Below are 26,909 nucleotides of genomic sequence, written 5' to 3'. Positions count from 1 at the left end.
ATAGTTGCATTTAAACATATTCCATCCAAAAGAGGGAGAAGCTTTACTTTAAGTGATGAAAAGTAAAAGGTAAAGGTAAAAGGACCCCTGGATAGTTAAGTCCAGTCAAATGTGACTATCAGGTTGCGGCGCTCACCTTGTTGTCAGGCTGAGGGAACTGGTGTTTGTCCACAGACAGCTTTCTGGGTCATGTGGCCAGCAGGACTAAACCACTTCTGGTGCAATGGAACACTGTGATGGAAACCAGAGTGCATGGAACCGCTGTTTATCTTCCTGCTGCAGCGGTACCTATTTATCTGCTTTCGACGGTGTGCTTTCGAACTGCTAGGTTGGCAGAATCTGGGACAGAGCAATGGGAGCTCACCCCTTCGCAGGGATTCAAACCGCTGACCTTCTGATCGGCAAGCCCAAGAGGCTCAGTGGTTTAGACCACAGCGCCACCCGCGTCCCATGAAAAGTAGCATTCTTAGGAGGCCTGCCACTTCCAGTAGGGTAACCAAACATGGATTCCCAGGCCCCAAAGATCCAGCAAACCCTTAAGAGGAAACAAAAGAGGCACAATTAGCGACAACTCAATTGCAGTATTAGTTGCACATCAGCTGGGAAAGTGAGAGGCTCCCTGTAATTAAATACACAGAAATCAACATCCTTTCCTGGCATATTTAGCTTATGGGGGTGTTCCCACTGTGCCACAAAGATGAAGGATGTTCCTGATGTGAGTGGGCCTAATGTTCTAGGGCTGAATCATTCTAGGGACTTAGATTTAGCATGCTGCAGTCTTTCTCATCTCTCTGATCGTGATGAAAGTTGTTGTTGCATCAGGGGAAACAGAGAAAATCGGGGGCAGCCAATGCAGTGCCCTGCCAATGTTGTCGGGTCATGACGCCAATAACCCCCAACCCTGCCATGCTAACAGGAGGGCTGGTGGGAGTTGTGGTTCAGAACATCTGGTGAGCAGCACCAGCTTGGGAAAGTCCGATATAAGTTGGCACAACACAGGTGGAAAATTGGGCTCAAACTTCAGAAGCAGTTACTGCATTAGTAATCATATCCTAAGGTTACTCCCTCAAATGCAGGCATCCCCAAACTTGGCCCTCCAGATGTTTTGGGACTACAGCTCCCATCATCCCTAGCTAACAGGACTGGTGGTCATGGATTATGGGAATTGTAGTCCCAAAACATCTGGAGGGCCGAGTCTGGGGGTGCCTGCTCTAATGTGTTTATTACACATAGAATCATAGAATCTTAGAGTTGGAAGGTACCTTAAGGGCCATCTAGTCCAACCCCTTGCAGTGCAGGAATCTCAGCTAAAGCATCCATGACAGAGGGCCATCCAGCCTCTGGTTAAAAGCCTCCTGTCAAACAGCTCTTTCTGTCAGAAAGTTCTTCCTGACATTTAGTTGGAATCTCCTTTCTTGTAACTTGAGGCCATTGGTTCAAGTCCTGCCCTCTGAAGCCGGACAAAACAAGCTTGCTCCATCGTCTATGTGACAGTCGTTGAGATATTTGAAGGTGACGGTCATATTTCCTGTCATAGGCTATGCTAAATCTTTATCACTGATTTATTTTAACATTGATTATTCATGTAGGTTTATATCCCAGCTATTCAAGGCAAAATACCTTCACAAAGCAGCTCACAATATAGCAAATTGAGTATAAATACTTTTTAAAAACATTTTTTTAAAAATCAGTATTATTTTTATTTAACAGAATTTATATACTGACTCTAAGTGGCTGTTTAGAAATAATAATAACAAAATGCAGTGGTACCTCAGGTTACAGACACTTCAGGTTACAGACGCTTCAGGTTACAGACTCTGCTAACCCAGAAATATTACCTCGGGTTAAGAACTGTGCTTCAGGATGAGAACAGAAATTGCGCGGCGGCAGCGGGAGGCCCCATTAGCTAAAGTGGTGCTTCAGGTTAAGAACAGTTTCAGGTTAAGAACAGACCTCCGGAACGAATTAAGTTCTTAACCCGAGGTACCACTGTATCTTCCAGTTCTGTAACTCAGTATGTGAACATATATGTTAGAGAAGTTTAGGTGAAGGGGGATCCTGATTCAGAGCAGATATTTGGACTGGACCATCTTTAGAGATATCCTGAAAGAGCTCCCCCATGGTCTGGTTTGGTCCCACTGAAATGGGAATGTGGCATCAGTCGCTGTTCCACAGTTGCAGTCTTATACAGGCAATGAGAATGTGGCCATCGTATGTGGACCAGGAGTTCTTGACAAGCCAGTTAAGCTCCCCTTGGAGAGCCCTGTAACCCATGCCAGGGCTGTGTGACCTAGTTCAGCTTTCTTATTTCTGTAACTTGGGCTCCTAGCAGACCCTGTTGGCATGGTAGGAAAAGGTTGGGGAGGAGGATGTCAGTGCTGACAGACACAGGACCAGGCTGGCTTACTCTTCAGTGAAACTGCGAGGATTGTATTCAAAAGCTAGTTTCACTCAGCATAGACCCATTGAAGTAAGTAAATAGACGTGGCTGACTTTGGTTCAGTAATTTCAGTGGGTCTACTCTGAGTTAATCTTTAAGGTGGGGATGGGAAATCTCAGGCCTGGGGGCCAAATGCAACACTCTGGATCATGAGTAGGCAAACTAAGACCCGGGGGCCGGATCTGGCCCAGTTGCCTTCTAAATCTGGCCCACGGACGTTCCAGGAATCAGCATGTTTTTACATGAGTAGAATGTGTCCTTTTATTTAAAATGCATCTCTGGGTTATTTGTGGGGCATAGGAATTCGTTCACTACCCCTGCCCCAAAAAATATAGTCCGGCCCCCCAGAAGGTCTGAGGGAAAGTGGACTGGCCCCCTGCTAAAAAGTTTGCTGATCCCTGTCTAGATCTCTCGACCTTTCCTCAGGCCACATCCCTTACTGATTCTGCCCTGAATATTAGGATCTCGCTCTCAAGCTCTCGATCTGTCTCTGTCTCAGCATAGACTGAGCCCTTCATTAAACTGGATGTTGGGTGAAGCAGGATGCCGGAGTAAGGAAAACTCTGACTTCGTATTAAAGCCGTAATGTCTGCATTGGTCAAATATCCATGTTTGTTGTATCGTTTTAGGAGGGACATGGCTCTGGGTGCTGTAACTGAGGAGTGCCTGCACTTCAGAATTGTTCCACTGAGTTTGTAAACTGTGTGTGCACATTGCCACAGGTGTCGTCTTCAAAACTGCATTCTCTCTTGCATGTGAGAGTGAGGAGGGAAAGCGTTTGCTAAAACAGTTCCTGCCATCTGTAGCCTTCATGAAATGTTTAGCCTGTGTACACACCATCCATTTAAAGCACATTACTCCCCCCCCCCAAAGAATTCTGGGGACTATGGTTACCCCTGCAAAACTACAGTTGCCAACACCTTTAACAAATTATAGTTTCTAGGATTCTTCAGTGGAAGTCATTGCTTTCAGTGTTTGGTGTGTTAAAAATAACATGCAATCTTTGGGGCAGGGGGATGTTGCCCAGTTAATTGGGGGTGCCTTTTGGTCTTGGATTTATTCTTTTAAACCACATGTTTGTTTCCATATCCTACTATAAAGACTTCTCATTCAATGGATAGAAATAAATTGCTGGTCCTCTGCAGCAGTTTGTGTCAATTCCTAGCTCTGATCCTTGATGTCGGATCCATTCCTTGCTTTGATAATGAGGCCGCCAGTGGGCGTGGATTCTCCCAAATGCTCTTTATTGAACTAACATGAAATACGATGAACTCCCAGCCTCTTTGAGCAGCTGTAAGATGCAATTCAGTCTGAAGTGTTCTCTCTCACTTAATGACAGATCGCGGTGGTGCGTGTGGGTGTTTGTGCGGGTGTGCTTTGTGAATTCCCAACTGAATGCCCTCGCTGCCCACAATCAAAATAATCCCAAGCGAATGTCAGCAAAATGAATGAGGCTGATGAATTAGAGTGAATGAGTGTCTTGTAATGGGGGCTCTTCATCCACTCTGAAAGACAATTAAGCACCCGCTCACTCAATGGGGGCCTGTTTAAATTCATTTCCCACAATGCAAATGGAGGGCAGAGGAGAAGGGAGGATCTGCAATTCCCTCTATTAGGATGAGGGTCACTGGCATCTGTGGGATTGCCTGGGGTGCGCAAACTTTTTTCAAAGAGTGCTGGATTTGATGAAGTGAACATGTGTGAGGGCCGACCAAAGTTGTTTGCCTTTTTTAAGGATTGAAGTTGTTGAGCTTTTTTTTTACAATTTTATCCCAAAGTTATGGACCTTTTTTAAAAAAAGATTGAAGTTGTTGAGTTTTTTTAGGATTTCCCGCCAGGAGATAGACTGCCACAGGGGCTGGATTAAATTGACCAGCAGCTGGATTAGGCCCCCGAAGCAGACTTTGGACATGCCTGGACTCTAGGCTCACGGAGACCATATAACACCGGTCTTGAAAGACCTACACTGGCTCCCAGTACGTTTCTTTTTTTTTTTTTTTTATAAAATTTTTATTGGTTTTACAACATTTTTAAGAAAAACAGACAAACATTAAAAATGACGAACATACACGTATAGTTTCAAACATATTTTCATAAACCTCCTTTCTAGGACTTCCCCATACCCCCCCTCTCTGCATCCCAATGTCCATAGTTCAACTAGCAACTCCCAATTATTACTTTCCAATCTCTATCATCTTAGTCCTCTCTTACACTCTGACCTTATGTCCCTGTACCCCTTTGTTTCTGGAAACTACGACATTTTAACATTCATTAAGTTTATAGTAGTCCTTAAGATAGCTTTTAAATTTTCTCCATTCTTCTTCTACCGTCTCTTTTCGTTGGTCACGGATTCTGCCTGTCATCTCGGCCAATGTCATGTAGTCCATCACTTTCATCTGCCATTCTTCCAAAGTGGGTAGGTCTTGTGTCTTCCAATACTTTGCGATGAGTATTCTTGCTGCTGTTGTAGCATACATGAAAAAAGCTCTATCTTTCTTTGTCACCAATTGGCCGACAATGCCCAAGAGGAAGGCCTCTGGTTTTTTAGAAAAAGTACATTTAAGTACCTTTTTCATTTCATTATAGATCATTTCCCAGAAGGCCTTAATCTTCGGGCATGTCCACCAAAGGTGATAAAAGGTACCTTCAGTCTCTTTACACTTCCAACATTTGTTATCGGGCAAATGATAGATTTTTGCCAGCTTGACTGGGGTCATGTACCACCTGTATACCATTTTCATGATGTTTTCCTTTAAGGCATTACATGCCGTAAATTTTATACCGGTGTTCCATAACCATTCCCAGTCAGCTGACATAATGTTATGTCCAACATCCTGAGCCCACTTAATCATAGCCGATTTAACTGTTTCATCCTGTGTGTTCCATTTCAACAACAAGTTGTACATTCTAGATAAATTCTTAGTATTGGGTTCTAACAATTCGGTTTCTAATTTTGATTTTTCCACCTGGAAGCCGACTTTCCTGTCCTGTTTAAAAAATTCCATTATTTGACGATATTGGAACCAATTTTCCACTTTATGCTTCAATTTCTCCTGACTTTGTAATTTGAACTTATCTCCATCCTGTTCTAAAATTTCCCAATACTTCGGCCATCCGACCTCCATATTGAGTTTTTTCACTGCTTTAGCCTCCACTGGTGACACCCATCTAGGGGTTTTGTTTTCCAATAGATCTTTATATCTTATCCAAACATTAAACAATGCTTTTCTGACAATGTGATTTTTGAAGGCACTGTTAACTTTATCATACCAAAGATATGCATGCCAACCAAAAGCATTATTGAAACCTTCCAGATCCAAGATGTCTGTATTCTCGAGGAGCATCCATTCTTTGAGCCAGCAAAAAGCTGCTGCCTCATAATACAATTTTAGGTCCGGCAGGGCAAAACCCCCTCTTTCTTTAGCATCTGTCAATATTTTAAATTTAATTCGGGGCTTTTTGCCCTGCCAGACAAATTTCGAGATATCTTTGTGCCACCTCTTAAAACATTCCATCTTATCAATAATCTGCAAGGTCTGAAACAAAAATAACATTCTAGGCAATACATTCATTTTAATTACTGCAATTCGGCCTAACATTGACAGTTTCAAATTTGACCATATTTCTAAATCTTTTTTAATTTCTGACCAACATTTTTCATAATTGTCCTTATACAAATTCTGATTCTTGGATGTTAGATAAACCCCTAGATATTTGACCTTCTTGACCACAGTCAAACCTGTTTCCTCTTGAAATTTCTCCTTTTCCATATCTGTTAGGTTTTTCCCTAAAACTTTGGTTTTTTGCTTGTTCAACTTAAATCCAGCTACCTGGCCAAACTGTTGTATTATTTCTAATACCTTTTTCGTACTAGTGTTTGGCTCTTGCAAAGTCAATACTAAGTCATCTGCGAACGCTCTTAACTTGTAATGTTTAGCTCCGACCTGCACACCTTTAACCTGCTGGTCATTTCTTATCATATTCAGCAACACCTCCAGAACTGAAATAAAGAGTAATGGGGAAATCGGGCACCCCTGTCGTGTTCCTTTTTCTATCTTAAGCTCCTCAGTCACAGTACGTTTCCGAGCACAACTAAAAATGTTGGTGCTGACCTTTAAAGCCCTAAACAGCCTCGGTCCAGTATACCTGAAGGAGCATCTCCACCTCCATCGTTCAGCCCGGACACTGAGGTTTAGTGCCAAGGGCCTTCTGGCAGTTCCCTTGCTACGAGAAGCCAAGTTACAGGGAACCAGGCAGTGGGCCTTCTCGGTAGTGGCACCCGCCCTGTGGAACGCCCTCCCACCAGATGTCAAAGAGAAAAATTACTATCAAACTTTTAGAAGACTTCTGAAGGCAGCCCTGTTTAGGGAAGCTTTTAATGTTTAATAGGTTTTTGTATTTTAGTGTTCTGTTGGAAGCCGCCCAGAGTGGCTAGGGAAACCCAGCCAGATGGGCGGGGTATAAATAACAAATTATTGTTGTTGTTGTTGTTGTTGTTGTTGTTGTTGTTGTTGTTGTTGTTGTTGTTGTTGTTGTTGTATTTCTTCTCCTGGAACCGGCATCTCAGCTGAAGATAGGTGTTCACTTTGTATCATTTTTAAACCTAAGACATAGATAGTATCATCCTGCTGGGAAAGATTGCCAAAACAAAGACATATTCAGTTCTTTCCACAAAGTACGACTAGTGGTTGCCTGCTTTATCTCAGCGGAACAGGGGCAGCCATACTGAATGGTACTGTGAAGCAGGCTTCTTATATTTTGGGGGCTTGAAGGAGAAACTCCAAGTTGTGTGGTGATACAAAGCAGTTTCCTCTAAAAATGCATTTTGTACATCCATTTCGCTATTTATATGCATTGTTATGCCTGCTTTACCCCAGTATGTCTACTTTAGAGTGTATCGCTTGGCTGTAGAACCACGCTGCAAAATTCAGAGAAGTGTGAATGTTTCAGTCTGCATATTATTTCAGAGAGTGTGAGCTAGGCACATGCAAACCAAATTGACTTTCCCCCTCCTCCCTAGAGGCAGCGTTCCGATATTTGTGCTTGAGAACAGAAATGAGCAGTGTGGCTTTCGGTGACCTTCTAACAAGCCCTGCATATGGCCTATTATCCTCCCCCTCCCCCTTTGCATTGATTAATTTCATTAACAGGCTCTTGAATATCCAGTTAAGGGCCATCCAGCTGGAGGCGAGTGGAGCTCCTGCCTCTCAGCATAGAGAATGCGTTCCAGGCCCTGCCCCTTTTATTACAACCAGCTCTCTCGGCTCCCTAATATATATGCAAGGCCAGGTGCTCTTGGCTGCTAGGGACTCCATATGCTCACACCAGCACACTCTGTACCCACCAGGCCGGGCAGATAAAATCTCAGCGGTCTTCAAATCCCATTCTGGCACTTGCACACCACCGACACGTGTCCACACACCCCAATTTGCATCATAAAGAGTTAGCTCTTCGCGTGCTTCTTTCTCCTTCCTGTATCATAATGGGCTGTCAATACGGCAGGCCTGACGGCTGGGCAATCTCTTTGGCAGCTGGGACAAAGGCTTCTGTCATGCCCCAGCTGACAGGGAATAAGAAGAAGATAAGCCCGATCCCATTTTTATTTAATTGTCTTTAACCCTCCAAATCAGGCCAGGCTGGGGCCAGACAATGAGACAACTTAGTTCTGCTGTCTTAGAAAAGGCAGGAGGCGGAGAACGATCTCCATCCAGGGCTGGGAAATATTTGATGGAAATAGCACGGTCTGTGGACCATGGGCATTGCTAGGTTTGTTTTCTTTTATTTAAGAGCATTTGTGGACTGCTAAGTATTTTAAAAATCTCTTTAAGAGGTATAGTAAAGGTAAAGGGACCCCTGACCATTAGGTCCAGTCATTGCCGACTCTGGGGTTGCGGCGCTCATCTCGCTTTATTGGCCGAGGGAGCCGGTGTACAGCTTCCGAGTCATGTGGCCAGCATGACTAAGCCGCTTCTGGCGAACCAGAGCAGTGCACGGAAACGCCGTTTACCTTTCCGCCAGAGCAGTACCTATTTATCTACTTGCACTTTGACATGCTTTCGAACTGGGAAACAGGAGCTCACCCCGTCGCAGGGATTCGAACCGCCGACCTTCTGATCGGCAAGTGCTAGGCTCTGTGGTTTAACCCACAGCGCCACCCATGTCCCTCCAAGCACATAAAAGAGATTGTTAAAAGACATAAGAGCCCTGCTGGAACATGCCAAAGGACCTTTCAGTCCAGGATCCTGTTCACACAGCCAACCAGATGCCTCTAGGAAGCCCGCAAACTGAATCTGAGTGCAAAAGCGTTCTCCCCAGTGTTAGAAATTAGCCAGGTACTGGGTGCATTTTGCAACTGGTGCAGGTCCTGTTGCGACCATGTGGAGATCTCTGGATGCCAGGCTGGTGACCAGCATCTCCACCTGACTGACACCTCCAGCTTTCTTAAGCAGTAAGCAGAAGAGCTTGTTCACTGCATTTATTTTCCTCCAAGGAGTATGTGGTTCAACCCCCCCCCCCCAGTTAATCCCAACAATGACCCTGTGAGGTAGCTTAGGAGGCTGCGACTGACTCCAAAGTCACCCAGTGAGCTTCAGGACTGATTGGGGATTTGAACCCTGATCTCCCAGCTCCTATTGTGGCGCTCTAACCACTACAGCATACTGGCTTCCTAGAGTACTTCCTCATGGGACAGCTCTATAAATTAAGTAAGTACTGTAAATACAGGGACGCAGGTGGCGCTTTGGTCTAAACCACAGTCTCGGGCTTGCCGATTAGAAGGTCGGCAGTTCGAATCTCCATGACGGAGTGAGCTCCCGTTGCTCGGTCCCTGCTCCTGCCAACCTAGCAGTTCGAAAGCACGTCAGAGTGGATGTAGATAAATAGGTACCGCTTTGGCGGGAAGGTAAACGGCGTTTCCGTGCACTTCTCTAGTTTGCCAGAAGTGGTTTAGTCATGCTGGCCACATGACTCGGAAGCTATATGACGGCTCCCTTGGCCAATAAAGCAAGATGAGCACCGCAATCCCAGAGTCATTAACGACTGGACCTAATGGTTAGGGGTCCCTTTACCTTTACTGTAAATACATATGGGGAATAAATATGGGGAAAGCAAAATGCTACTCAAAGAAGGACATTTTCCTTAAAGCTTGAATTTGTTTTATTCTGGATTGTTTTATTTGATTTAATGTGTTGCAAACCATTTTGAGATTTTTTTCCCATTGAAATATAAAGTGGTCTAGAAATGAATAATAAAAACAACAATGAATGTTACTGCAAAAAAGGCACCTGGAAATTCAGTTTTGACGACCATAACCTGGATTTAAGGTGCCGTTTGGTGATTAGCATAGATACCTGAGTTTCTAATGCAGGTACTCCCTGCCTGTGAGGAGCCAACAGGTATTCAGAGGCAAACATAGCCATTGCATCTAGTAGCCATTGACAGCCACCACAGGGGGTGCATGTTTTCATGCTTGCATGCCTTGGGCACAGTGATCCTTGGTGTGAGCATGTCATCTGTCAAATGCTGGATCCAAAGTAAAGTCTACTAGAGCCAATGTCTTGATTAAGAATGACACATGGGTAATAGGCATCCTTGGGTACCTGCTGAGGCCACCTCCACTACTGCCCTTGCTGTTACTACTTTTTCACCTGCCCTCTACAAGGGCCCAGAGTGCCTTCCATCAGCTTCAGTTGGTGGCCCAACTATGCCCCTATGTGGACAGGGATAGCCTAACTTCTGTTGTCTATACTCTGGTAACCTCAAGGTTAGATTACTGCAATGTGTGATATGTAGGGCTGCCTCTGAAGACAGTTCAGAAACTTCAGCTAATGCAGAATTCAGCAACCAGGTTGCTCACTGGAGCATGACAGTTTGAGCATATTACACCGATCCTTCTCCAACTGCATTGGCTACCAATTAGTTTCCGGGCCCAATTCAAAGTGCTGGTTTTGACCTATAATAAAGCCTTAAACAGCTCAGGACCACAGTACCTCAAGGACCACCTTTTCCCATATGAACCTCCCCAGACCCCGAAATAATCTTCTGAGCCCCCCTTCGTGTGCCTCCTCCTTGAGAGGTCTGGAGGGTGGCAAAACGAGAACAGGCCTTCTCTGCAGTGACTCCCCTTCTGTGGAATGCTCTCCTCAGGGAAGTTCACCTGGTGCCTTCATTATACATCTTTAGGCGCCAGGCAAAAACGTTTCTTTTTAACCAGACCTTTGGTTGATCTGATTTACATCCTATGCCCTTTTAAAATGTGGGTGGTTTTTTTGGGGGGGGGTATTGGGTTGTTTTTATTTTGATTATATATTTTGTGGTTTTATATTTTGATTTTCTTCTGTGAACCACCCTGAGACCTCTGGGTATAGGCAGTATATAAATTCTAATAATAATAATAATAATAATAATAATAATAATAATAATAATAATAATAATAATAATAAGATGATGATGATGATGATGTAAGCAGCGAACTTCAATGTCTAAAATCCCTGGTAGAGGAAAAGGATTGTGAGATCATGTTAAGGGTAGCCAAATTATGTGCGATTGCCATAAAACTTAGGGAACAAGCTGTGCTATCATAATGATTAAGGCCTTAAATGATAATTTTAGGTTATATGTTAGTGACTCAGTTTTAATTTATATATATTTTAACTGTTGCTATACCTGTATTGTCCCTGTTATACCTAATTGCAAATTCAGATGTACCCCTATCGTGTTTTATGACTTCCTTGATATTGTATGTGGGCTGGAACTAGTCTGTGACCGAAATAATAATAAATTAAAAAATCAATAATGTAAGCAGTGAGGAGATGGACACCCCATCTTCTACTTTCTTTGTGCTCTGCCTACTTGGGTGGCTTGGACCCAGAGGGAAGAATATGAGTGGTCCCTTGGAGAGCCTTTTGGCACATCCACCTGAGTATTGTGTACACTGGCTGGCCTTCGCATTCCAGGATTTCAGGTAGAGAGCCTCTTCCCTTTCCCTAAACAGGAAGCCCACCTAGGGACTTCTCAGAACCTGAAGCCATCACTGTCCATTCTAGTGAACGACTGTAGCTTTAAGGGAAAGGGCTGCAGATCAGAGGTAGAGCATCTGTTTTCCAGCAGGAGGTCCCAAGTTAAGTCCTTGGCATGTGAAGGTAGCTCCTGCCTGGAATCTTGATGGTTTGTGTTGACCGGGGCCAACCTGCTGATTGCAGGACGAAAGTGCTGGGAAGAGCCACAGTTCAGTGGCAGAGCATCTGCCCTGCAAAGAGGAGGTCATAGGTTCAATCCCTGCAGGTATCTCCAGCTGGGGTTGGGAAAGGCTCCTGCCTGCAGTCCTGGAGAGCCACTGCCAGGCAGTGTAGTCTGACATAATGCAGCTTCCTTGCAGTGGTGGTTGGGCTTGATGGGAGTTTGGTACATTAGCTACCCCTAGTGTAGAAGAAGAAAACTGAATTGGATGGACCAGCTGTCTTGAGGCAGCCTCCTCTATTCCTATGTGAACATGTTAAGAAACAGTTGTGAGGAGCAGAGAAGTGGGAAGGTGGCGAACAAAAACCAGGTCGAAAAGTGAGCAAGCAGGAGGGGTCTCTGCTCTGCAGTTTCCTCTTCCCGGTGATATTTTTCTGCCATTAGTCACAGCCGCCCTTTCCAGCTTCCTCTGCAAACTTTATCCTCCCCACACAGACTTCTGCAGCTGCAACAGGCCTACAAGATTTGTGTATATATTTGGGTGGGATGCTGGCAGCAGGGTGGGGGACAGTGGTGGAAGGAAAGGGGGGCGGATTTTCTTTTGTACTGCCATTTTGTCTACATCCCAAAGTTGTGTGTGGGGAGAGCGAAAGCAGAAACAAGGATCAGTCCCTGCCAGGGTGATGAAGACAGCCTCCCAAACGCCCACAGTATGGAGAGCAGAAAAGCTTTTAGTGGTTTTTAGTGAGCAGCAGTGATTGGAGCAGCTTCCGTTCCGTCTCCCTGCTGCAATGAATCAACCTCCAAAGCACGCCCACCTTTCCACCCCCTCCCCTTCTGCAACGCACCTGGATGGAGATCATTTTGATCCTGTGCTGATTTTGACCCACCTGCAACTCTGCTCCACCCTCCTTAACCTTTAGGTGTGCACCAGGAAAGCATTTCCTTCTCTCCCTCACCAGTTGAGAGGCACACCGGGGTCGATTGAGGGGCTTTAAAGCCCCAGGGAAAGGGGAAATATATAGGGTACCAGCGCTGAGCTGTAATGACGGCAGTGACACACTGTGCCTTTGAGAATGGTATACAAGACATGAGTTGTAATTAAGAACAGCAGCACCATCCATGTTGGAGCAGATCAAAAAGTGCTGAATGTTGTAGGGGAAGCGCAGAGCAAGGGGCTTATTTGGGAATAAAGTTGAAACTACCGTGGCTAAGCTTCACTCTAGAGCTTTGTTTATGAAGCTTTGATTCAGGGGGAGGGGAGGGGAGGGGGAGGGGAGGGGAGGGGGAGGGGAGGGAAGGGAGTGGATCTCTACCAGCACCAGGCTGTTCATTGGAGTTGGTTGCCCAGAATGAGTGATGGGCAAATCTGTCAGTTTTGGTTCCTCTTAGTTTCTCATTTTTCAAGTCTTATGTTTTCAGTCCTAATATCCACTTTTTAATGCACCTTTGCCTAAGATACACAAATTTTCAAAGCAATTTCCTCTAAAATTTCCTCTAAAACCACATTTTTGTATGTTATTTTCACTAATATATGCATTTTTGTACACATTGCCTGGTTGGAGAACTTTATTACAAAAATCAGAGAAAAATAAGTTTCTAAGGATGGCTGTGCTTTGGTTTGCATAACGCTTTTAAAAAAGACAATGTTATGCCCTGCAGGTGCTGATGGTCGCTTCATCACCCCTGACTATCAAATATGTTGGCTAGAGGGCAAAAAAATTGGTTACTCCTTATATATCTTGACTTTACACAGCTTGTTTAAATTCTGGCTGGCCTTTTCAGGACCATGGAGAGCTCCCAGTAAGTTGGCTGTTGCTCCCTGCACATTCTAAATCACAAAGGGATGTTGCTTCAGCCAAGATCTCAAGTTATCAAAAGCAATGCCTTTTCTGCGATTGGCAGCACCATACTGACAGAGCTGACGGAGGTCTTTGCCCAGTTCCAGAACCACTGGCTTCTGTGTGGTAGGGAAGACACCACTGGGTATTCATACTCAGAGTCTGAGGAAGGCAAAGGGACCATGTTCCTGAGGTTGGGAGGAGACATTAAAGATTCCCTACTTTGTGGGGCACCCTGTATCTCTTCCTCATTGGCATCTTTCCAACAGGAAGTGGGGTTCTGGGGTTTGCCACTCTCATTTATCAGTTGGGATGCCAAGTCTGAGATATGGTGACTTACCCAACACCATATGATGTGTCAATGACAGAGGTGGGACTTGGATTTAAATTTCCTCCATATCCATTGTGACTGTTTTCTGACCGGACTTATGTTAGGCACCTTGACCCATTCTCACCAATCCTCATTTCTTTCTCACCTTTTCTCAGGTTTATTGCTCCTTGGCACAGCAAGGCTTCTGCTATGACCACAACACCAGCCTTCTCTCCCGACAGTGAGGACATTCTCTTAGAAGACTCACCCAGGGTGCCCTCCCTTCTGTGCATGCCCTTCACCCAGGACCATCATGGGAAGTGTCAGTAGCCTCATCTCAGGCCACAGCTTCCATAGCAAGCACTGCCGGGCATCCCAGTACAAGCTGCGCAAGTCTTCCCACCTGAAGAAGCTGAACAGATACTCAGACGGACTGTTGAAATTTGGCTTCTCTCAGGAAACTGTTCACAATAAGTCCAGCTCCAAGGGCAACAAGAATGAGGACTTTTTTTACATCAAAGTCAACCAGAAGGCTCACCGGACGGACTACACCCCGCTGTCTGGGGGGGAGCTGGGAGGCCAGGCTGGGAGGAGCAGCGTGGACTATGGCACCCCGACACCACCCAAACTGAAGCCAGTCTCCAACCAGATAGAACTAGTGAGTTGCATGAAACCTGGCCAGTGTATACCAAAAGATCTCACTTGTGCTAACTGAAGAAGAACGCTGGTGGATCAGGGGCCTGTTCCGCCCAGCATCGTGTTTTCCACAGTAGCCAACTAGATGTCTTGGGGAAGCCCACAAGTTGGACACAAGGGCGGTCGCTGTCTCCCACAGTTCTCCCCCAAGAACTGGTCATTTAGAGGGGCCCTGCCTCTGAACCAAGGCTCTGACACAGAGAAAGAAAAGATGTCCGTTACCCTGATGTCTTTCTTAGGGGCTTCTGGTTGGCTACTGTGGCAAAAGAGGAAGCTGGACTAAGTGAATTATTGGAGAGATCCAGCCAACCTTTTCTTACATCCCTGTGTAAAGATGTGGTCTGGTTGAGTGGTAATACAATTTGTGCTTGCAAACATGCACAATCAACCTTCAGATAAGTAGGCCTCAATATGTTCAGATCCAGGACCCATCTTTAATTGCAAAATGCATTTTGGGGGGTGGGGAGTTACCCTATATTTATATGGTGGTGGTGCTGCTGCTGCTGTTGGGACCCATGACCCAGTGCATTGGGGGCTGACCCACCCAGCTGATCAGTGAATTAAGTTAACTAATGGTTGACGACAACACATGGTTGGTTTTATTTATTGATTCATCCTTACCTTTAATTACAGTGGTACCTCGGGTTACAGACACTTCAGGTTACAGACGCTTCAGGTTACAGACTCCGCTAACCCAGAAATAGTACCTCGGGTTAAGAACTTTGCTTCAGGATGAGAACAGAAATCATGCTCTGGCGGCGCAGCGGCAGTGGGAGGCCCCATTAGCTAAAGTGGTACCTCAAGTTAAGAACAGTTTCAAGTTTAAGAACGGACCTCCAGAATGAATTAAGTTCTTAACCGAAGTGTCACGGGAATTGTACCACTGTACTGCCTTTCCTCTATTGTGGAATGCAAGGTGGCATAAATATTCTTTCTAGGCTGCCACCCATCCGGCCGCTGACCAGACCCAGACCTGCTTCGTTTCAGCAAACTGTTGACCTTGTGTACCTTAAATCTGTTTTTAAAAACCACCACCACCAAACGGAAGATTTAATCAACTGCCATGGTGTCCCGCCCTGCCTGCTGGTTTCTGTGCCGGGGCTGATGCCTGCAGTCAGCAGCAAATGGCTATGTTCTGCCTCTTCTCTTAGAATGCTAGGAATTGGTGGAAACTGCAAGTTAGCAGTAACTTGCAAGTTACTGCAAGTAACTGCAAGTTAGCAGAGCCCTGTTGCCCTCCGGTCCTGCTTTTGGTTTTCCCAAAGGCAGCTGGTTGGCCGCTGTAAGAACAAGATGCTGGCCTTTGGCCAGATCCAGCAGGACTCGAACTATTTTCTCTTGTTCTTCTCTCTTAAAGCACCACCCCCTCCAATCCCCATGCCTGCACTCTTTCCTTCCTCTCTATTGCCCTCTCTCCTTCGTATTGCATCTTTGAGACTTTCCGTATTGGCTCATTCCTTACCACACTGTTGTAAAAACTTAGGCCAGTGGCTTATCTGGTCCAGGATCCTGTTCTCACAGCAGCCCACCAGATGCCCGTAGGAAATGTGCAAGCAGGATCTGAGCCCTCTCTCCTCCTGTAGCTTCCAGCAACTGATATTCACAAGCATTACTGCCAAAAACTGCATCCTTTGCCTTCCCCATCTCCATTCTGCCTTTTGCTGAGGGACTACCTTTCTCACCCCTTCCCATACACTCCACATCTCTTCTCTTACTCCTCTCCTGTTCCTCTTCCTTTTTATTGGCTGCTCTTTTGTAGCACCCCCTCTCCTTGCCCCTCCACTGTCTTTCATCCTGCAACTGAGGACTGGATCCGCTCCCAGATCCCTGGTGCCCACAAGAACAACACCAGCAGCAGGCAGGGCAGCTCACAGCCATTCCTTGCCAGCCTTGCAGCTCCCTTCCGGGAAGAAGACAGCCAGACTGAGCCCCTCCTCCAGCTAACCTTGTGCCTTTAAAAGGTAAAGGGGACCCCTGACCATTAGGTCCAGTTGTGGCCAACTCTGGGGTTGCGGCGCTCATCTCGCTTTATTGGCCGAGGGAGCCGCTTACAGCTTCCGGGTCATGTGGCCAGCATGACTGAGCCACTTCTGGCACATCAGAGCAGCGCATGGAAACGCCGTTTACCTTCCCGCCAGAGCAGTACCTATTTATCTACTTGCACTTTAACGTGCTTTCGAACTGCTAGGTTGGCAGGCGCAGGGACCGAGCAATGGGAGCTCACCCCGGCGCGGGGATTCGAACCGCCGACCTTCTGACTGGCAAGTCCTAGGCTCTGTGGTTTAACCCACAGCGCCACCCACATCCCTCCTGTGCCTTTAGTGTTTCCCTTAAGATCTGTACAGTGGAAGGGAAGTGCACGCTGTGGGGTTGTCATGCCTTTACAGTCATACCTCATGTTACATCCTCTTCATGTTACGTTCTTTCACTTTACGTCCCGCGGCAACCCGGAAGTACTGGAAAGGGTTACTTCCGGGTTTTGCCTCTCGCGCAGAAGCACAAAATGACGTCACACACATGCGCAGAAGTTGCGAATTGCAACCCGCCCGTGCGCAGACACGCTGCTGCGGGTTGTGCGCTTTTCAGTTTGCGAACGGGCCTCCGGAACAGATCCCATTCGCAACCAGAAGTACCACTGTATTTATTTACAAGAATTCAGATCATTACAGTTCCCAAGTAGAGCTTTGCAGTTGTTTGAATGTAGCATGTAGCATTCAGAGGGCTGAGAAGCCACAGGTCCAGGGGCCCTTCCACGCCCTTGGAATTCTTCTCAGGTCATGCACCTCAATGGGCCTGCTTTTACCCCCCCCCCCATGTTTTGGCCTATGTAGGACATGCTCTTGAACTTTGATAATGCTTCTATCTTGCCTGGATGGAGAACAGAGAGGTGGGTGCGAGTGCCGGTAGAGACTAGTCTAGTACACAAAGGCAAAATTTCACCCACTACTGGCATGTGGCCCTTGGATCATTGCCCAGAAAGGAATGTGGACCTTGATCTGAAAGCTATTTTGCACTCCTGATTAAAAGCAATCAAGCAATCAGTAGTGTCATACTGTGCACATTTTATCGAATTCCCCACTACTAAATATTTCGGTTTAACTTCTTTGAGCTATTAGAAAAATAGTTCTTTTCCTCTTGATTCTCATATTTCATTGGAAATGTTTCAGTAAAACAAAGTAAAGTGGAAAAAATAAAAAGGAAACAAAAAAGAAGGAAAATATTTCAGATACAAAGAAGAGAGAGAAAACCAACACGGTATATTCTTTTGAAAAGTTTTCCTTGCTAAATATGTCAAATAAACATGCCAAATCAGACCTCCATTGACCAAATAGTTTTAAGGTGGTTGTCCCATCCCCGTCCCCCCGTGACGCCTTTTCTCTGGCATAGGTGAAAAAGGACCAAGTGTTGGAAACTCCTGTACCCCCAGTAAAAAAAATTAATATGCTTTTTATTAGTTTTCTTACACACACAATAAATTAACAAAAATGATAAAATAATAAAAACATACATCCATAAATCCATACGTTCTCTCAAAAGAACTTATGCCACATTTTTCTTAATTCCCAATTCCTTATCTTCCCCAATAGGCTTTTGTCTTCCTCAAAGCAGGTCTGTCTTATCTGTTTAATAAACTGCTTCTTTAATCATTTTGCCCTTTCTTCTGTTATCTGAATACTATACTTATAATCCATATTGTGGTTTGTGAAAATTCATCAAAGCATGTCCAGGTTTTAACTTGAAGGCACTTTATAAATTTCTCACTCCTTTTCGAACTTTTGGTTTGGCTGTCTCTGTCACCTTTGCCAGTCCCAGTAATTATCCAGTTTCTTTCCCCCCCCAGGCCACTGACAAGAGTGCTACGAGGCCCACAGCCTTCAAGCCTGTTCTCCCTCGCTCCAGCACAGTCCTCCACTCTTCTCCAGAGCACGGCAACCATGTTCCCCAGAAGCTCCAATCACAGGAGAAAGCCAAGGATCCGGACGCTAAGCCTGCTCTGTGCTCCGGAGGACTGTCAGACTCAGGACGAAACTCCATGTCTAGCCTCCCCACGCACAGTACAGCCAGCAGCTACCAGCTGGACCCCCTTGTCGCTCCCGTGGGACCCATCAGCCGATTTGGGGGCTCAGCCCTGAACATCACTCAGTGCGCCATCCTGCAGGACAGTAACATGATGAGCCTGAAGGCCTTGTCCTTCTCGGATGGGGGCACCAAGATCCTGAACCCTGGCAAAATGTCTGCTGCTCCCCACCCGGGCGAGAAGAACTCCTGCGTCCGCTCGCCCATCTCCACGGAGGAGTCGGCCATCCAGGAGCTGGAGCAGAAGCTTCTGGAGAGGGAAGGAGAGCTTCAGGAGCTGCAGTGCAGCTTTGAGGAGAAGGAGATCACCTCCTGCCAAAGCTACGAGGAAAAGCAGAGGCGCTGCAGGGACGAGATGGAAGGGCTGAAGCAGAAATGCAACAGCAGGCTCAAGCAGGCGTCGCAGAAGAGCCACAGGACACAGCAGCTGCTTCAGCTGCAAGTGTTCCAGTTGCAGCAGGAGAAGCAGCAGCTCCGGGAGGAACTGGCCAACCTGATGAAGGAGCAGGACCTCCTGGAGGCCAAGCTGAGGTCCTATGAGAAGGAAAAGACCAACTTTGCCCCAGCGCTGGAGGAAACTCAGTGGGAGGTGAGGCCCAGCTCCATCCTAATAGGGAAAAGCTTGCGCCGCAATGGGGTGGGAATGTGTTGTACATGGGTACACAGAGGGAGTAAAGGATGTGTTGCCACCACAAGTCAGGCAAGCGTACTGTCAGATGTCAGTGGTGGTTGCTCGTGAGTAACCAGGCAGGACTCCGACTTGTCTTTAACAGGTTTTATTTTGGTGCAAACACTATTTACAGTGCAGAACCATCAGTTCATGTCTGCCTAAACTGCTAGCAGAATCCGGGAGTGGCTCTTTCCGGGTCCTCCCCCAACATAAGAACTTAGTCACCCCCAGCTGTTTCCTTCCTTCTTTGCATTTTACTCCTCTGCACGAGGTGGGTGACGGATGAGGCGTGTTTCCATCCTGGCCGGCTTGACCAGGAGCGGTGCTGAGGCTCCCCGCAGCATCCTCTAGCCCCTTCCCCTCCTTCACCCCGGAGGTGTGGCTTTCCCCATTGCAGGAAGAGGAACTGCTTCGCAAGATTTTCAGAAGCTCCCTGTATCCCAACGGCCCCTCTGCCTCCCTTCCCTGTTCCGATGGCAGTCCCCTGACACATACGTACCAAAATGGTGTTCGCATAAGTTTCTTTAAAAAAAAATTAAAAAATTATTAACCGGCCAATCAAATCAAATCAAATCACATCACATAAATTCCGAATTACAAAGCCGAATTTTAAATTTTGTTGGGGGGACCCATATTTCAAGATCCGAAGGGGGATTCTGATCATCTTCTTGCTACTGCGCTAATGTCCAAATCAGTCCAAACAGAGTTCATAATTCTATCCAGTCTTATCTTGCTGTTTCCACATCACATCTTGTTTATATATTTTCTCTTTTTTCTTTATGATCTCTTCTGATAGTCTCCTTAAGCCGATAAACACCAATAATAATAATAATCCTGTGTGAATTTTCCGTTCTTCCATTCCTCAAATTGAGATGGTTTCCATATATCATCGCCTTCATAGATAACATCGCTCTTTCCATCTCGCAAAGCTGTCGCTCTTAAGTCCTTCTGAGGAGTTTCACCCACAATATATAAACAGCTCTATTTCTCTCTTTCTCCTCCCAGACTCAAGACCTCCGACAGAACTTTCCAATATGGCGACGGCATTTTTAACTGCGTCATTCCCAAGCTCTTATACATTCCTCGCTCTTCTTAAAACATGCTTTGGTTCGAAAGTTTATCTCCACACAGCCTTAAATCCACAGCTTAAGTCCTTAAAACGACATTTCTGACTCGTGACTCGTGAGGGGAGGGGATTCTTGTTAATCACATAAGAAAAGAAAGGAAAGTTTCCCCCCCTCCCCCATCAGTCATTTGCCATACTGTGTCTTGGCGTATCTTCTCATGTTTTATTCTTGTCTTGTTTTATCAGAGATCTCTTCTATAGCAGTCTTTACTCCCCTCCTTCCTTGAAATATGTGCATTCCTTCATCCAAATTGTTTTCTTTTGAAGTTCTAGCAGCTAGTGGCGCGAATCAGGGACGGCGTCCAGGAGTGCCGGAATCCCACAGGAGGGCTTTGTGCCTAGTGCCCCCATCCCCACAAGTTTGGGGGTGGTATAGGGCACAGCAGGCAAAGGCAGTCCCCCCCACCGTCCCGGGGGGGGGGGTTAGGGAGGCTAATTACTCCCATCATAGCCTCCAAATTACCTCGTGTGGGTCGGAGAGATGTTATTGTCAGCCATCTTCCGATGTGCCCCCTAGTGGCCCCCCGTGTTCGCATAAGTTTCATCTAAATGGGCTGGCCTGAGCCAATGAAATGACCTCTTCCTGTTAGGCAGCTACACCCTTTGGTATGTCACAGTCATAAAAAGAATCGTAGGAAACATTGTCAGTTCTTTCGTTGATGTAATATTCATTATCATCATCACCATCACTTTCATTGGGTTGAAACCAACAGGAGTCATGGTTGACTCACTGAAATTTATGGACATGACTAACTTGGGTCCATTAACTTCAGTGGGTGTGCTGGAAGTTTGCTGGTTACTTTTTTGGAATGAAATATTTCTATGTTTATACAGTCATTTAATTGCATTGGAACAAAAATCGGGAGAGCACTAGAGGTTCATAATTCAACGAAGAGCTAGCTGTTTAGCACCATCTCAATGCACGGTGCTTTACAGAGTTGAAGTGGGAAGGTCCCTGCCCCCAGGAGCTTACAAACTTCAACCTAGAAGAGGAGAGAAACAAGAGGCAGAGGTTAACAGAGAAGCAACATGTGGCCATGCCCTTACGCGTGCTTAGGCTGAGTTATAGCAAGACAGAGAACTAGGCAGTTGTGCCAAAGGCTTCTCCAAAAAAGGTTGATTTTAAGGAGGGGTTGAATTAATTACTACATTTTTCGCTCTATAGGACGCACCAGACGATAAGACGCACCTAGTTTGGGGGGGAGGTAACAAGAAAAAATAAATTCTGAATCCCAGAAGCCAGAACAGCAAGAGGGATCTGGCTTCTGGGATAGCCGCTGAAGCCTCTCCTGGGCAGCGGGATGAAGGCTCCCCCTGCCTGGAAGAGGCTGTGAATGGGTAAGCTGCCCTCTGTACCTTCCCCCGTCTCCCGCAAGAACCGTGCGCTCTTTAAAGGGAACGCGGTTCTTGGGGGCTTTTCTGGGAGGTGATTTTATGGCCAGCTGGAGAGGCCAGGAGGGCTGCCTTTGGCCTCTGGACCTGAAGTTCCCCACCCTGGTCTAATCTATTCTCATGTATACCATAATCACTGCTTGTCCACACTAAACTTAGTTGCACCATAGCTTTGGCCTCATTCCTGGATGACACCCTGGCTGTTGTTGTCATATTTCCCTCCAGGTGTGCCAGAAGTCTGGTGAAATCTCTCTCCTGAAGCAGCAGCTGAAGGAATCCCAGACAGAGCTCAACAGCAAGACCAACGAGGTCCTCAACCTGAAAGCTCAGCTGAAGGACGTCCGGGCAAAGATGGAATTGCTAGATATGAAAATCCAGGACCTGGAAGATTCCCTGCGCGCCAAGGCTATGGAGCTGGAGGTGTGCGAGAACGAGCTCCAGCGCAAGAAGAACGAGTCGGAGCTCCTGAGGGAGAAGGTGAACCTGCTGGAGCAGGAGATCGCAGAGCTGCGGACGGAACTCACCATCCTCAGGGAGCAGATGAAGTGTGGGGCGGCCTCCGCGGGCCTGGAGGGGAGCATGACGGAGGAAGCGCAAGCCCTATGGCGGGAAGTGGAGAAGCTGAAGGCCGAGCTGGGAGAGGCTCAGGATAGCAACCAGCAGATGACGGCCGGCTTCCAACAGGAGCGGCAGACCTGGAAGGAGGAGAAGGAGAAAGTCATCCACTACCAGAAGCAGCTGCAGCAGAGCTACCTGCACATGTACAAACGGAACCAGAACCTGGAGAAGATGCTCCAGCAGCTGGCTGCAGGGGAGGATGGCAAAGAGCCTTTAGACCTTGACCTCCATGGAACTGATGTCCCTTATGAGGACATTATTGCCACTGAAATCTGAAGGGTTCTGCGTCGTCTTGCCCGCTCTGGAGAGGAGATGCGTCTTTCAACTGGGGGGGAGGAGATTGTGTGTGTACAGTCCAGGAGAACCACCTGTTTTCTTGGTTGAGGTCCTTTGCCTGGCCAAAATGGATCGCCAGCTGTTGTCCTGCCACATGTTAATGGTGTGAGGCACCAACCCCAACCCTGTCATGCCCAGTGCATCCTTCTGGGACCGCTATCCCGACTAGAGCATCCCAGTGAGAAATATAAAGGGAAGTGCGGGGGGGGCCCTTACCAGTTGATCATTCTGTCAAGATAGAAGCAAAGCAGCAGCTGCTTTCAGTGGAGAATATGCAATAATCTCCATGCCAATTACCACAGGCGGCTGCTTCTTGCCCATGACCCAGATATCAGTTCCCAAGGGCTACTGGAGTGCCAGCCATAGCAAATGCCATTATAGCTCTCCTGCAGCCACTAAACTATGGGATGAGGCCTGTTCATGCTCCGCGAGCCTCTCTGTTGCCACGTGAGAAGACATTTTTAGGGGGAAAGTGCAGGATTTGGCCACTTGTTCCTTTGTTAGAGTCCGTCATCACAGGTTGTCAAGAATATCCTGCAAATTCTTCTTGACCAGGGATACGTAAGTGGTCAGGGCCGGCCCTCCTATTAGGCAATGTGAGGGATCTGCCTCAGGTTGCAGATGCTGGGGGGCCAGGAGTGGTGGAGAGCTGTGCGTGCCAGGCAGCCTGCCCTGCAGCTCCTAAGGTGCCCTCTTGCCCTCAGGTGTGGAAGACACCATAGTTGAAGCAAAATGCAGTTGCCTACCCAGTCAGCTTCTATACATGAAATGCAGAGACAAGAATATATCTTGTCCTTTTCCTCAGAGAGGATAGCAATAGGATTCTGAGATACTTGGGGATCAGATGGAATGTAAGGCATTTGTGTGTTTTCTCATCTGGGAGAGAACAACCCTGTTCCACTGGTTGCCTGTGGAGCACCCTCTTTCTCCAGCATACTTCTCCTGTCCAAAGTAATGGGCTAGTGTTCTAGGCTACTAGAAGCCATAAACTGGCAAATCAGCCACCAGATCTTCCTTGTCATTGCTTGGCATTGCCTCTTCCATGAGCAGGTAAAAGCTGGGAGAGGTCTATTTTTATTTAATGTGGGAGTGGGAACCGAAATGGTGTGTGTGTTGAATGGGAATGTTTATATTCAGTTATCGAAAATGTGAATATTTTTATGGAGTTTTTGGGAAGGCTTGTTTTTGGCAAATATCTCGTGTTTACTGTCCGCATTACCTGTCCTCTGTTTTGCCAATAGGGTTCAATCTGCACTATTTCTAACAGTATTACGCCTTTTAAACAGTCATGGTTCTCCCCAGAGAATCTTGGAAGCTGTAGTTAAGGGTGCTGAGAGTTATTAAGAGACTCCTATTCCCCCTGCAGAGCTACCGTTCTCAGAGTGATTTAACAATCAACCCTTCTTCCTGGTGAACTCCCATAATTATAACTCTTTGAGGGGAATAGGTTGTCTCCTAACAGCTCTGATCACCCATAACATACTAAAGTTTCCATGATTCTTTGGAGGAAGCTATGCTTGCTTAAAATGGGATAATGCAGCTTTAAATGAAGGGTGCAGGTGTGACCTTCAAAGGGTATTTTGAACCCACAGGAAACCACCCCCTTCCTTTATTGAGACACCCCAGGAGCTGTGAAATGCAGATGGAATAGGACGGAGGAAGGACTAGGCCAGAGTGGTACAGCAAAGTGGAGTTCTTAATGTAGTAATTCTGGAACACAAATAGTTGGATCAAAAGATTTAAAACTCTCTTCTTCTCAGGGGCAAAAGAATTGATCAGTTAACAATCCAAAGCAGCACCTGTTCCAGACAGGCGCTTGTAAGTTCTCTGCCTTTGTATGGAGCTCGTCCCAAGAGAGCCCCAAACCAACCAACTACAAGCTAGCAGAGAACCTGTTTCTGCCTCACTGGCTGTGGAAAGAGCCTGCCGGTTGCCAGGGCAACACAGGGCAGGCTGTATATCAGTTCACCTATCCTTTTATAAAAGCGCAAACTAGGTAGGCTACCTTTTAAATGTGAACTAAATTGAATTCCACCTCCATCCCCAGTTGCTGCTGTGAAATGTACAGCAAACTTCTTGCAGGTGGCATGGTATGCTCCACCTTGTTCGACTTTCTGGGGGAATAGAAAGGATGGGGAAAACCTCCGCAGATTACTCCCAGCTTGCAGTGGTGATTAAAAGCATCACTCTTGGGCTTGTGAACACGAAGCCCTGACAGTGTTACACTGTCCCCTCTTCTCTGCCTGCCTCCCAGCCAGCTAATTGGGTTTATGCACATATGTTTCTGATTAGCAGAATTTGCATTGTTAATTGCAGTCTCAAAACCAGCCTGCTCCCTGGTGAACCACCAGTGACCCCATGGGGTTAATAACCTCTGAGTGGGAGGGGCTTGGTGTAGCCTGCTTGCCATATCCTGCTGATCCGATCAACTTTCCACAGTGCCCGCCTGCTGTCTTTCTCCTCCCCTCCATCTACCTCACCTAAGGGCAGGGGACCAGCTGTTGGCAGACATCATTAAACTGGGAGCCTGTTTTCCTATTTAAGCCTCAAAGGCATCTTTTGTGAGAGGGCAGAACACCTCCGGTACAATTTTGCATTTGCCCCAAAGGCTTAGCTCAGCTCCTCCAGATGACCTGTTTATTGAGCATCCCGTCATGATTTGTGCCTAAACAGAAGTTAGGCTATGTCTGGTCTTCATTCGAACATTCATTCTGATTTCTTTGCCAGGAGATTATACAACGATTAGCATTGGTCCTTAATTCACCCTGATTTGGTGGTAATAATTGTTTGTTCATCCCACATTTGCCAATGCAACTCCCCATCACTTTCCCAACTACAAAAAGTCAGTTTGGGGAGGTGGGTGGGTGTTTAAGTAGATGTGTTACACTCGGGCGACTGAGTGCTTTAATCAACTTTAATTGTGCAATCCTAAATTTCAGTTGTGCTCCTGCAGAATACTGACAGTGTGGAGGTGGCCTGTGTTTGGATCACCTGGTGCAATTTTATTTTTTTTCTAAAAGTGTAGTGCCTGTAGTATTTTCCTTCCATAAGTAATGGAACGAGGGATTAACTATAAAAGAGGCAGCGGGTGTTCCCTTCACATATTTCCCGTTACCCCTTGCTCCCCTAGCTTTTGGTCACAACACATTAAGATCTTTGGCCGCACCGACAGTTTAGGAAACTTAGCAGGTGGCTTAAAGAAGCCTTGTTTGTCTGCTTCCATGCTCCACCGCATCTACAAGCAGAAACTTCCAAAAGAGAGCAATAATTTGTCATGTAAAAGAATTGGATCTCACCAGTTCCCTTCCTTGTCCCCCATCCTCACCAGTGGTTTGAGCTGATTGTGTACAAATATTTTGAAGTCTTCTTGAGAACACATTCATTCCCACAGTCTCACTGCCAATGGGGATGATGATTTGAGCATTTCAAATCTGAATGGTGATTATGTAATATTGAAAGCAGCAATGACAGCAACTCTACTAGTGCTTTAAAATAAACACATGACCCTAACTGTGCGGCCAGGTAAATTAGTCGTTGTGGTCTTCGTATCGGAGAACACAAAAAACAATGACAGGAGTTTGCAGCAGGTTATTATTATAATATATTTTTACCCTTCTTTCTTTGATCATGATTTCCATTTTCTTTTGAGACATTGGGCTCCTTTCCCTGACCTTGAGTTTTTATGAGTTGACATTTTTTGTGTTTGGGTGCCACAGTAAACTATGGTTTATTGTGGTGGGAATGAGACACACTGAGTCTTAGAAAGGAGATTGGAAGGCTTTTTTCCCTTCTGTTTTTAATTGACTACAACTTGGTGCATTATCCAAACCTGAGAACCCATTGTTAATCTCAACAATGATTTGTTTTGAACAGGTCAACTTAAAGCCATGATTTATTAAAATGCCCTGCTCCAGACATGCCCTCATCTGCTCCCTAACCATGTTGACTTTTAACAAGCATGTATTTGGAACTCTGCAGAGGAAAAGAGGCTGCAGAAATTCTTAATAGCGAATCAACTTGAATCCACTCTTTTCTGCCACTTCTCCATTCAAATGGAAATCACTTCTGAGTAGACATGTGTAGGGCTGCATTGTTTATCTTCTCCCTCTACCACCCTGGCTGCTTTTTCTTTTTGTAAAGAAAATCACCCATCAGGGTTTAGTTATACACATCTTCAAATAATGCTTAGTTAGAACTTCAGCTGGTCACTATGGCATTCTTTGTAG

At 46.2% G+C, this 26,909-nt stretch overlaps 2 protein-coding genes across 3 annotated transcripts in view; one reads left to right on the top strand and one right to left on the bottom strand.

Annotated features, from left to right (window-relative positions):
* Window positions 1-26,819, top strand: part of LZTS1 (leucine zipper tumor suppressor 1) — a 45,001-nt gene extending 18,182 nt beyond the window's left edge. For both annotated transcript variants that reach the window (XM_081171687.1, XM_081171688.1), the window contains exons 2-4: window positions 13,945-14,426; window positions 18,306-19,130; window positions 21,955-26,819. In XM_081171687.1, the coding sequence (XP_081027813.1) occupies window positions 14,082-14,426; window positions 18,306-19,130; window positions 21,955-22,623 (1,839 nt within the window). In that variant the 5' untranslated portion in view covers window positions 13,945-14,081 and the 3' untranslated portion in view covers window positions 22,624-26,819. The remainder of the gene's footprint in view (window positions 1-13,944; window positions 14,427-18,305; window positions 19,131-21,954) is intronic.
* The window catches only part of LOC308574128 (rab11 family-interacting protein 1-like), a 190,536-nt gene that overhangs the window by 3,131 nt on the left and 160,496 nt on the right, over window positions 1-26,909 (bottom strand). The window lies entirely within an intron of this gene.

This window comes from Podarcis bocagei (assembly GCF_964188305.1).
Source record: "Podarcis bocagei genome assembly, chromosome: 15".
Lineage (NCBI taxonomy): Eukaryota > Metazoa > Chordata > Lepidosauria > Squamata > Lacertidae > Podarcis > Podarcis bocagei.
Note: the sequence above shows the minus strand (reverse complement) of the source record. Positions and strands in the feature narration are given on the sequence as shown.